The following is a 12,913-nucleotide window of genomic DNA, read 5'->3' on the forward strand; positions in this document are numbered from 1 at the left end:
TAAAAAAAATGACCAAAATGCCCCAAAACCTAAAAAATAACTGAAATACTCATGAAACCTAAAAATTACCAAAATACCCCCTAAACCTAAAAAATGATCAAAATATCTCCGAAACTTAAAAAATGACCAAAATACCCCCGAAATTAAAAATGACCAAAGTACCCCCCCCTAAACCTAAAAAATGATTGAAATACTCCCAAAACCTATCAAATGACCAAAATACCCTTGAAATCAAGATACCTAAAAAAAATACTAAAATACCTCTGAAACCTAAAAAATGATCGAAATACCCCCAAAATCTCAAAAATGACCAACATACCCCCCCAAAGAAAAAGACCGAAATACCCCTAAAACTTAAAATTACCAAAATACCCCCCTAAGCCTACAAAATTATTGAAATACCCCTGAAACCTAAAAATGACCAAAATATCCCCTAAACCTAAAAAAATGACCAAAGTGCCTTTGAAAGCTAAAAAATGATTAAAATACCCTCCGAAACTTAAGAAAATACCTAAAATACCCTTGAAACTTGAAAATGACCAAAATACCCCATAAACCTAAATAAAATGACAAAAATACCCCCAAAACCTAAAATATATTTAGCTTAGTATTTTCACAAAAAATGAAACCCAAGGAAGGGAGGCCTGTATTTTCATCATCATTATTATTATTTTTTGAAGCTGTATTTTCATTATAATAAATTTCTAGACCTTTTCCGATTTGATTGCATGTAAAGTTTAATTACGCTGAAGGGTTATTGTAATGGTGAGGAGCTATCTTCTTGTTCATTTATCAGTCATACTCGATCGATTTTCCCCTTTGATTGTAAAATTTGATTGATTTTGCACTAACTTATAAGTGTGGCAATTCGCTTTAGCAAAATGCAAAATGTAACAGATTTTGCCCTCGTATTACACTTTGTTGTTCCTCGATAATTTTTAGGAGCTTATTTTTTGTAGTAACTGTAGAATGGTGTTAGGTGTTACGCAATTATTAGGTCTGATAAGATTTTTCATGACCCAAGGAAATGGTTAAGCACATTTGTGCTTATACCCTAAATGTTACTCTTCTTGTTTTCTTACCAATTTTAGTAGCAGATCCTCTTTGATGGCCAGTATAGGTTTCCCTACCACTTTGAAAGTGCATTAATTTTCTAGAAAAGTACCAATACAAGGCATCACCAAAGTACACCATCATTTCTTACATCGATCTACATTGTTTTCGTGACCCTGGATGAAATACATTTATGTTTACTCCAAATACATTTCCTTTAATTTTTTTTTTCTTGGTAAAACCATTTATTTTTCAGCATAAGATATAATCAGTTACTAGGTAATACAAGTAATCAAATGGTTTCAAGTTTGTGAAGGTAGATTTATCGTTATATGAAGCAAAACTCATCTACAGCAAATTTATATGGGAGAAAAGAATTGGTTCCAAACTGATTTTCCAACTAGGGTAGGCATAATTAGAGTAACTTTTTTTTTTTTTTTTTAGCTAAAAGTATTCCAAAAAAAGAAAGAAAGTTTTCCCGTATTTTGGTAATTTTTGAGGTTTTGGGTTATTTTTTGTCATTTTAGAGGTTTTGGGTGTATTTTGGTCATTTTATAGGTTTTAGGGAAGTTTTGGTAATTTTTGAGGTTTCGGGTTCCTCTTTTTTTTTTTTTTAATCATTTTAGATGTTTTGAGCGTATTTGGAAATTTTAAAGGTTTAGGGGTATTTTGGTCATTTTATAGGTTTGAGGGTATTTTGGCCATTTTTTAGGTTTAGGGTGTATTTCGGTCATCTTATAAGTTTCAGGGGCATTTTTGTCATTTAGGTTTTGGGGGGGGGGGGGGGTATTTTGGTAGTTTTCAAGTTTTGGAGGTATTTTGGTCATTTTCCAAGTTTTAGGGATATTTTGGTCATTTTCAAGTTTTGGGGGTATTTCGATCATTTTATAGGGGATTTTTTTTTTTTTCCCCATTTAGCATCATTTTAGCAACAATTTCGTTAGTTAGCATGTTTTTGAAACATTTTAGTAAACTAATGTCTCGAGTTTGTTAGACTCGATTTCAACTAAGGAAATTGAGTCTAATACACTTGATTTATGCTCTGCTAGAGGCTGATGTGGATTTTTTGTACATGTGGATCTCGAGTCTAATACACTCAATTTAGGCTTTGGATTTAGAGAACACGAAGAAGAAGAAGAAAGAAAGATTCTTTTGCAGGTGGGTTTGGTTTTGCAGGTAGAGATGGCAACAAAGGGGTGGATTTGGTTTTGTTGTGGGTGGGTTTGGTTTTGCAAGTGACTTCATGGGGTGGGTCTCTTCTTCTTCTTTTCCTTCTTTCTTCTTCTTCTCCTTCTTTTTGCTTCATTCTTCTTCTTTGCTTCTTAGATCAGTAAAACTAAATCAAGTGCGTGAGACTCGAGTTCTAGGTGTATAAAAATTTCCACATCAGCCTTCTAGAGCATCAACATTGAGTGCGTGAGACTCGATTTCGTCAATTGAAATCGAGTTCAAAAAACTCGAGATGTTAGTTTGCTAAAATGTTTCAAAAACATGCTAACTAACGAAATTGTATCTAAAATGATGCTAAATGGCAAAAAAAAAAAATCATTTTTTAGGTTTAGAGTGTATTTCGGTCATTTTTTAGACTTTGGGGTATTTTGGTCATTTTAGAGGTTTTGGGGGTATTTTGGTCATTTTATAAATTTTGGAGTATTTTGGTCATTTCAGTGGTTTTTTAGTATATTTGGTGATTTTAGAGATATCGGGAGTATTTGAGTCATTTTACAGGTTTCATGTGTATTTTCCTCATTTTAGAGATTTTGGGGATATTATGGTCATTTTAGTGGTTTTTAAGCATATTTGGTGATTTTAGAAATATTTGAGGTATTTTGGTCATTTAGAGGTTTCATGGGTATTTTGCTCATTTTAGAGGTTTCATTGATATTTTGCTCATTTTAGAAGTTTTGGGGATATTTTGGTCATTTTAGTGGTTTTTGGGATAATTTTGGATGTCCAAGGGTATATTGGAAATTTTGGTAGTGTAGGAGTATTTAGGTCATTTTAGGTATTTAAGGGTATTTTGAAGTAAGAGGGTATTCAAGTAGTTTTAGAAGTATTTGGGTCATATTGGGTTAAATGGATGGGTTACTAATTAAATAGGTTGGGTAATTATACACCCAACTCATTTATGACCCAACCCGTCCATTTGCCACCCCTATTTATGACCCAACCCGTCCATTTGCCACCCCTACTAGAGATGTCTTTTTTTTTTTTTTTATGAACAAGAATTTTATTCACAAGACCAAACCGAACTACAAAGAGGATTCAAGAGCCTCATCCTTAATGATAATCTCAAAACAGGGAGGGCCAAAACCAACATCAAAAGATCCAAAAACATTGTTCAAAAATGACCATTTAGCTAGAGATGTCTTTTGATTGGATAAACATCATCTTTACATGGATCAATTATGAACATCATTTTTATTAAACCAATCACATTAAGTTACGAAAAAGTGTTGTGAAAATTTTGTGTTATTAGATTTATCGTAAATAACCAGGTTCGAGTTTATCATAAACTTTTAGTTCAGCAATGGACAGGATCATGTTGAGGGATTAGATGCTGTCAAACTCACTATTGTCTTTATTTGCAGAAATGCAAGCCTGTTTATAGAGCTACTGTAGCTTAATATATCTTTCATGTAATTTAATAATTGTCCTTCCAAGAATTTAATAACAATAATATATTAATAATAATAACAACAATTGTATTTTTGACGAACTTTTATACCGTTTGAGTGGTACTTAGTACTTACGACTTATTCTTGAGCACCGAATGGATTGGTTATTCCATCTGCTTACGTTATTTGAAGTTTGACATATTAAAATGGTTGGCAGCCAACGAGAAGAACAAAAAAATAGTTTTCCTTTGGGAATTAATCTTGTTTACTTGTTACTTGTCAAGGTAGCATACGTGAGCTGGCTGTACTATGGGTACCATTTCCCAAAAAAAAATACTTGTCACCGACGCTTTTGACGACATTGGCTTGGAAATATTCTTATGAAAAACATAATAATAAATAAAATAAAATAAAAAAAACTCGAGGAAAGGACTGAGGAAGCCTTATGCAAGGGAATTTTATTATAGTTGAAAATTGCCAAAGCTTGCGAGAGGCCCTTGACTAAAAGTCTAAAACAAAGTCTATAAGAGAGCTTTCATGGTGGAACTGAGTTTGTATTGAAGAAACAATAGACTCCTAACAATTCAAAGCTTCAAATATTTTCTTCTTCTTCTTCTTTTCCCCAAGCCAGAAGTTACAAGGTATGCCTCCTTCTCTTCATTTTATTTGTATGGTTTTTTTTTGGGGGGGCTAAATTTTAAGGGCTTTGTGGTCTGGTTAGTTCTTCACTGTGTGTTAAAGGATGAATATTCAGAAGTCTCTTGACACCACGTTTTTGTTGCACTTGTAGCTTTATAATCTGATATTAGGATTGCCAGTATAGTTAAAAATGTCTCGACGTTTGGGTATGCATGCTGTTTCTCTTTTTTCTGGGGGATTTTATGATTGAGATTGATGTGTAGGCACGGTAACTTTTACTTTTTTATTTTATTTTATAATCGGTAGCTTTTACTTTCAAGGATACATAATTGGGAGACTAATAATTTGGACATGGTATTACATTTATCGGTTGCGTATATTTACCATCTTAGGCTCTCACATATGAGTGGACCCCATACTTGTGAGACTCACCTTCATGTGAGAGAATAAATACAAGTATCAGATACATGATAGATTTTCTCCTATAACTTGTAATGTGCTCATATGGTAAAATCTATATATATATATATATATATTAAGAGGAAAAGTTCAGAGAAAATCCAATTAGATTTTAATTGGATTCTCAATTTTGCACAGTGTGTATCATTTAAATTTTTAAAATTTTTGGGCCAAAATAAATGATACATTAACAACTTGCTATAGTGCTTAATATATAACACTATTTACCAAAAATGCACAAAAGACACCATCCATTGGACTAAAATGCAAAAAAATTTACAACTTGCTATAGTGCTTAAGCTAATATACATAAGCATTGTAGCAACATGTAAATTTCTTTTTATTCCTCTTTTATGTTCAGTCTCCTCTCTTGTCTCACTTTCTCTCTTCTCTCTTCCATAATAGCATTAAAGTAAGATTATTTTAATGTGATATATTGTAAACTATAAAATAGATGTATACTGTGTTGTAAAATAGATAAAATGGGTTTTTGGTGAAATAAAATGTATATTTTTTCTATTTTTTGCATAACCGGAATGCTCTAATATACTATTTTAATTATACTCCATTAAAAATAGTTATATCAAAATTTTTGGGTCTACTAGTAATATAATTATAGCGATGTTCTTTTTCAAGAACTTACTATGGCTTTTTAGTGGCACTTACGACTCATCATGAGCACCATTGTGTAAGGTCTCTATAATTGTTGGTTAATTCCATGTCAAACTTATTTGTATCTTGTTGGTCTAAATTTCCATTTGTTTGTGCAAATTTATTTGTATTAAGTTGGTGAGGTGAAAAGATCATGTGCTGAAATTGAAGTTGTGAATTGACGTACTTCACTGAACCTGAGACAATTCAGTTACGTTTTTGTCTACAGATACAACCTTTTTGCCCACCTATATAAGCTCCATTTCCCACAAATTTGTTACCCAAAAGTCTCATTTGAAAATTTTTGAGAGAACCCATAACTTTAGAGCAAAACCCAAATCAATCTCTCTATCTTCTTGCTCTCACCATTGCCAAATTCTTGAGAGGAGATCAAATCTATCACACAAACCAACCTGTTGAGTTTTTGTGTCAATTCACTTGGACGCATTGGAGCCACTACAAAACAGCCGAAGAGACTTGGAGTTTGCAATTGGAGGCTCAATTGTAGATTTCATGACTAGAGGAGAGAAAGGACTCGAGAAATCGGTTGCTAGCAGGAGCTTGGAGGTATTGAATATATTTTTTTTACTTCTTTATTTAAAGGACTCTGCATGTAAGATATACTACAACCATTTTTTTTAGTGGATCGTTTGATATTGTGATGCCTCAGAAAGATTTTTCCGCCTAATGCTCGGGTTTTCCTCCTTGTATCTTGTACACAATTGGGATTTATATTTTGTGATTAGTGATTACCATAAAATTGGCATTAGTGGTAAACATTAGGGATCTAAATATCTTGAGTGGGCAACTCTTTCAAATTGGGTGGTCACGAATCATCTGCATACGTAATTGAGATTTGACAAATCATAATGGTGGAACCGAGTCCATTTTGAAGAAACATGAGGAAGTCGTTGAAATTAAGAGCAGAGTAAGTAAAATATCCGTGATTCAGTTTCAGGGCTTTGGTTTGGTTAGTTCTTTACTGTGTTAAAGCATGGATATTCAGAAGTCTCTGACAGATCACTTTCTTAAAGTGTATGACACGTTTTATTTTCTTTTTGTTTACATATGTTCTGTTTCTTGACGCCACGTTTTGTCTTATCTTGAGTGTTTGTTGTTTTTCCCTTTCTTGGAAATTTTGTGATTAAGATTGATATGTTGGAACGGTAATTATAGGCCCGTTTGATAATGTTGTTCTAGTAACGTTATTTAAGTTTTTTGAAAATATGTATAGATAAAAAAGTATTGTGGAAATACATGTTGTATTTTTTAAACAACAAAAACCGTTGTTTAAATACCCCAAATACCTTTAAGTATACTTAATTGAGAGACTATGATTTGTCATGTGTGTGTCTTCTCTTAGAATGAATGTGCAGTAATGTAGTAGACAAGTTTGAGCCAAAAAAAAAAAAAAAAATTTGAAAATACCATTGAGGAAAGTTATTATACTGGCAACTTTTTTTTCTTTGAGGAATGTCATAATTTCTTGCGCCCTTGCATATAGATGGAGAACACAAAAAAGCAAGGAAACCTGGCAAACCCTTTGATTTTGCAGAGTGAGGAGTTATATAAGGTACTGTCTATTATCTTCTTGACATTTTTTCTTGAGTTTAGCTGTTTTGTTTCTTTTTAAGTCAATGACGTTCAATCTAATTTTTTATTAATCTGGCAGTACATATTGGCCACTAGTGTGTACCCACGAGAACCAGAGCCTCTTAAGGAGCTGAGGAAAGCTACTGCAACCCAACCATTGTAATAGTTCTTTCTATCTTAAACTACACTAAACCACCAAATTGCCCTCTCTCTCTCTCTCTCTCTCATAATTTTCTTTTGTCTTCACATGGTTCACATCAAAATCATTTAGAGATTGTTTAAAAGCATTTTTGACATGAAGTGATGGAGTTTCAACTTTCCCTTGCATTTGTACCAAAAATGTCACATTGGATACAATTTTTTTTTGGTTGCTCCAATGGAATTAAAACTTCCAAATTTGATATAATTAACTATTTTGGGAGTCTAGACCTCCAAGTTAGACTAACTAACAATTTGTAACTTAGAAAATCATGACTATAATTCATTTATTATCAACATCAAAATTTATAGAAATACTTTCATTTGGATAAAAGATAAATACTAACTTCCTATAATCCCTCAGTAAACTAATCATGATTCATGCTAATCCACACTAATTTATTTGAATAAATAAAACATATTTATCATTTTTTTTAAATGAATGAAAAATGGGTAGAGGGGAGTGACCTGAGTTGACGTCTTTTACCTAAGCGTGACTGTAGTAACACTCTACCCGCTGAGCCTAGGTTTACGGGAGCAAGGGATATGGATAAGTCATAGATGTGCACCCAACCCCATCGAGGACGCTAGTGAGCATGAGCCGAGAGCACTGGGTTGTCCACCGAAATGAAAAATTCCGGCCGAAGTGGAATGATATTCAAAACTTTGGCTCAAATACCTAGTGTTAATATGTTGTTTCGAGGAAATCAAGACCTCCAAATTTGATAAATTGACTATTTTGAGGGCGTCCAAATCTCTAAGTGAGACTAGCGGACCATTTGTCACTTGGGGAATCATACTTTATTTTTTGTCAGCATATGAATTTGTACATGGCAAAATTTCAATTGGATAAAAAATAAATACTAACTTCAATTAGAATTAATCCTAATTCAAAAAAATCTAACTAATAAGAATCCAAACTATTTTATTTGAACCAATAAAACATATCTTTATTATTGGGGACTCTTGAGTGCTAGACTTTGCTACTTTTGATTCCCCACGGCTAGTGTCGGTTACTTTGCTAGCTTTTGATAAAGTCGAGCTTTTCTATACTGGACTAATTTGTTGCTAATCTATAATATTTCCATTTGTACCCAAAAAAAGATAGTGGGAACTCTGGGCTATACTTTGATGTGATTGCTTCTAACAGGTTGAGTGACAAATATCTTGTCCAGGGCATACTTTGGTACATCACCAGATGCAGGTCAGCTAATTGCCATGTTCTTGAAGATAGTGAATGCAAAGAAGACAATTGAAATTGGGGTTTTTACAGGATACTCTCTTCTCCTCACGGCCCTTACAATTCCTGATGATGGCAAGGTATGCAAATCATTCATGATCAGTATGTATGTTAAATACATTGTCTTGGCAAAATCCTTATGCCTTGTAATGCCTAATTGCAGATTACAGCCATAGATGTTGATCGAACAAAATATGAGATAGGATTGCCAATTATACAAAAAGCGGAGGTTGAGCACAAAATTAACTTTATCGAGTCACGAGCTTTACCCGTTCTTGATGAACTGCTACAAGATGTAAGCTTTAGTAGTGCTTGCTCCTTTTGAGTTTCACTAGAAAAATGTTCTAGTTTTCATGATCACTTTTCAAGAATTGGAATGTTTAACTCTATATATGTTACATTGCAGCCAAAGAATGAAGGGAGTTTTGACTTTGCTTTTGTTGATGCTGACAAAGTTAATTATTGGAATTACCATGAGAGAATGACGAAATTGGTTAAGGTTGGAGGGATAATTATCTATGATAACACACTGTGGGGAGGATATGTTGTTTTACCTGAAGAGGATGTTCCAGAAAAGAAAAGAGCTGGGAGGCAGTCAACCATTGAGTTTAATAACTCCATTTCTTCTGACTCACGTGTTGAAATATCTCATGCTTCAGTGGGTGATGGCGTTCTGATCTGCAGGCGAATTTGCTAAGTATTTCTAGACAACTAGTTGAACTCATTAATAAATCTTTTCATCCCTACAAGCACGAGTGCTTATTATGAATTTCTTAAGGACCAGACTATTTCATAGGAATGTTTGGGGAAAATGTGCTCTGGTTTTGCCGGAAGGACAATTTTTTTTTTTTATTGTTTTCGTCCCTTTAAGTTTGCATGAATTTTGATTCTTCTGTTCAATCGAAGACCAAATAATTAAAATTTTGCAAATCCAATTTCCTTTTTAGTTAATTAAATATACAATCTATATACTTTACACCCAAATGATAAAGAATAAATTAAAAGAAAAAACATAAACAAAATTACAATCTGGAGAGAGAGAGAGAGAGAGAGGAATTAATATTATCTATCTTTTGGTTGGAAAGAAAATAGTGATCGGTGAATTTTCACCCGCCCACCAATTTGTTTCCTTTCAACTTGAGAAGTGACCATGAATAATGAAATTAAAAAATTACCCTCATTACCTTATTGTTTCAAATTGCAATAAGGGCATAATAGTAATTTAATATCTATCATTTCACTTTCTATTCCTTGTGCTAAATATACATGATGAAAAACTAAAATATTTTCTATAAATCTAGGGATACACCAAATTTTACACTCATGACTCAACTAATGTGTCAAGCTATGATTGATACACAATAAAATAGTCTCAATAGTGGACTCATATAAAAGCAGTTATTCTATATCACACAATTTGCCAATTGCCACAACTTTTCATATTTGATGACATGCGTGACTATGATTGATGAACCATTGATCGTATTTTTTCTCCACCACTCACAATTGCATATATATATATATATATATATATATCATTAAGTTATGACAATAAATGAATTTCTTTCATAATTGAAGAAAGTGAAGCAGTCCAGTCACCAGTAACATTGTACTACTTTTGTAAGGGATTTTGATCCCAAATTAAACCTCATGTGTTTGCACATGAGCTTACTCACTAAGAAAGTTTTTATTTCATTTAGGCTATCGTAACATGGCAGTGCAGGTGGCAATTTACATGAAATGAAACTAATATTTTATTTTGGCTGTTAATCAAATCAATTTTTTTATTATTTTTTCTTGAGAAATAGGTTAGCATTTTTCATTTATCACTTTAAGGATCATTTTTTTGACACAATATCAACACATTTAAAAGGTATAGGAACAAGTAGATAATTTTCCCAAAGTGATATTAATCTCAAAAAAAAAAAAAAAAAAAGACTGCTCAATGGGATGTTAATTAACGAAATAATTTCTATCGTCCTAAAGTCTTCAAAGACATAGAGGAGTGGAGACAGGGACATAGCCAGGACTTGAAATTAGGGGGGTGGTTTTGCTACTGACTGTGTGCTGCGGTTTTGGCTTCTAAATTTGCTGTTTAGTTGTGAGGTTTTTTTTTTTTTTTTTTTTTTTTGGTGTGTGTCTTTGATGTGTACTGCTAGGTAAGGATAAAATTAGTTGGTTAAATTATTTTTTTTTAATGGCCGAGTTGTTTGTTTTGAGTAAAATTAGTTGACTGATCTTAATTTTTATTTTTATTGCTAGGCTAATTTTCTGGGTTTGTATATTTTGTTTTAGATTTTATATCTATAAATAAATTTTTAGTCTTTAAAATGATGAAAATGCTAGAGTTACAAACATTTTTATAAATTGCTGATGTGGTTAGTAGTTATTGTTATGTAAAAAAGTGATTTGAATAGTAGTCTTAGATGCGAACTAATAAGAATTTGCTAACTTAATGGTTTGTAAAAATATTGTAGAAAATTTTGTTACTATAGCATTACTCTCAAAAAAATTAATGATATTGTTGAGGGGACAAAGTGTAAATTTATGGAACAAAATTGCTAAAATTAATACTTACATATATATATATAGATGGGTTCAAGTTACACATGGTGTACACATTTTTTGGACCATTGATTTGTATTAGATCTAAGGGTGAAAAAACACTTATAATCATGTATTTATTGTTCCCTAAAAATTAGTAACTAAGAGGCTGTTTGGCCAACTAAATTTGATAACTCAATTCTCAGTTTTCATAACTCATAACTCAAAAATAATGGGACCCATAGCAAAAAAGTTGTTTGGCCAAACAATAATTCTGTTTCCATCACTCAATTCTCTGATTTTTGAGTTATGGAAACTGAAAACAGCCTTTGGAAACTGAAAACAACCTTACCAAAGGCTGTTTTCAGTTTCCATAACTCATAACTCAATGGCATTTTCGTAAATAAACATATATGGAGGGACCCACAGCCGCAACTTTTGACCACCTTTTGACTTCTTTTTTTTTCACTAGTTCGGTCTTCAGTTCGTTTTTTTTTTTTTTTAGCTTCGGTGAGTTTGGGTACTAAAAAAAAAAAAAAAAAAAAAAAAAAAAGAGAAAAAGCTACACCGGCTGACAGGTATGGGCCCACAAATAGTGTGAAAAATATTGAGTGATGGAAATTGGGTGATGATGCCAAACGGGTGTGAAAAATTGAGTGATGAGTGATGAGTGATGAGTTATGAGTTATGAGTGATGAGTTATGGAAATTGAGTGATAAAAAATAGTTGGCCAAACAGGCTCTAATTCTTCTTATTAAAAATAGAAAAATAAAAAACAGCATTAACTCTCTGTCCATCATCATCTTCAGCTTCTCTCCCTCTCTCACATGGTCTTGTGTTCAGGAAACAAGAGTGTTTGATTGCTTCGTTCATTTATTTATTATATTATATCCATTCTTTCCTATATAATTGAGTGCTGAGTTAATAGCGGTGATGCAGGAGATGATAAAGAAGGAAGTGAGGAGTTATATGGCCGTGTTAAAGGAGCAAACTAGAGCTGGGTCTGGGATTTGTATGGGTATGAACATGGGTATGGGTATGGGTATGAGAGGTGAAGATGGGTTTAGGGAAGTGGCTGTGAAGAGAATCGGAGTTAGTAGGATCGATTAGTTGTGAAGGAGATGAAAAAAAAACAGGGTTTTTTTTTCTTTCTTTTTTTTCTTTAAATTGTGGTAATTAGCGAATAAGTAAATGTACAGAGAGAGAGAGAGAGGTTGAGGATGAATGAATCGAAGCGAAAAGGATTTTTAGAAGGCACTTTGATGGAGCATAATATGAACTTTTTTTTTTTTTAATTTCTGTTTTGGCTTCTGGCCTTGTTTAGAGAGCTGGTTTAGGAAACAAAAAAAACATGCTGCCACAAAGGAACAAAGAAGGGAAAAAAATGGAAAAGAAATTCGATATTTTTGTCAAATTATAAAAAATTTATCGTTTTGGGACTTTTCTTCAATCGTTTTCTTGTTTATTTTTCTCTATGGTGTCCTTTTTTTAATTATATTTTGTTAAAGTTTAAAACTTGAATTTGAAAAAATCTAAGTGTTTAATATATAAATGGAAGGAAAAAGAACTGGAATGCAGTAAGACAGTGGAATAGACATGAGTGAATTTCTGTCGACAATGATTTATCATACTTTTTATTTTGACAAGGCATGATATATACTTTGGGTAAAGGATAAAAACAAAGGACTTGGTTTAGGTTCAATGCATCCAGTGCACTGGACCCGGTCAGATAATGACACGTGTTCAAAAGTGGACACATGTCATCATCTTAACGGGTCTAGTACTACTGGACATTGGACCTAACCTTGACCCAAAAACAAAAACCATCAATTGTCAGTTACTGCTCATGTCATGTGTACAAAGGCAAGTTAATGGCTGGGAATGGTAGATCATATCACGCTTGTTGGTGTGTAATTTT

The 12,913-nt window shown here is 32.7% G+C and overlaps 1 protein-coding gene across 15 annotated transcripts in view; it reads left to right on the plus strand.

Annotated features, from left to right (window-relative positions):
• Nucleotides 1-12,913, plus strand: part of LOC126714279 (probable caffeoyl-CoA O-methyltransferase At4g26220) — a 30,543-nt gene that overhangs the window by 3,057 nt on the left and 14,573 nt on the right. For 2 of the 15 annotated variants that reach the window (XM_050414353.1, XM_050414354.1), the window contains exons 3-4: nucleotides 3,956-4,312; nucleotides 5,556-5,987. The exons of 3 other annotated variants lie outside the window; for them this stretch is intronic. In XM_050414353.1, the coding sequence (XP_050270310.1) occupies nucleotides 5,934-5,987 (54 nt within the window). In that variant the 5' untranslated portion in view covers nucleotides 3,956-4,312; nucleotides 5,556-5,933. Of the gene's footprint in view, nucleotides 1-3,955; nucleotides 4,313-5,555; nucleotides 5,988-6,924; nucleotides 6,994-7,092; nucleotides 7,173-8,386; nucleotides 8,532-8,614; nucleotides 8,747-8,857; nucleotides 9,387-12,913 lie in introns of those variants that run through there. 10 more of the 15 variants (XM_050414356.1, XM_050414357.1, XM_050414362.1 and 7 more) reach the window with 8 other exon arrangements.

The sequence above is a fragment of the Quercus robur genome, chromosome 2 (assembly GCF_932294415.1).
Source record: "Quercus robur chromosome 2, dhQueRobu3.1, whole genome shotgun sequence".
NCBI classification, from domain to species: domain Eukaryota; kingdom Viridiplantae; phylum Streptophyta; class Magnoliopsida; order Fagales; family Fagaceae; genus Quercus; species Quercus robur.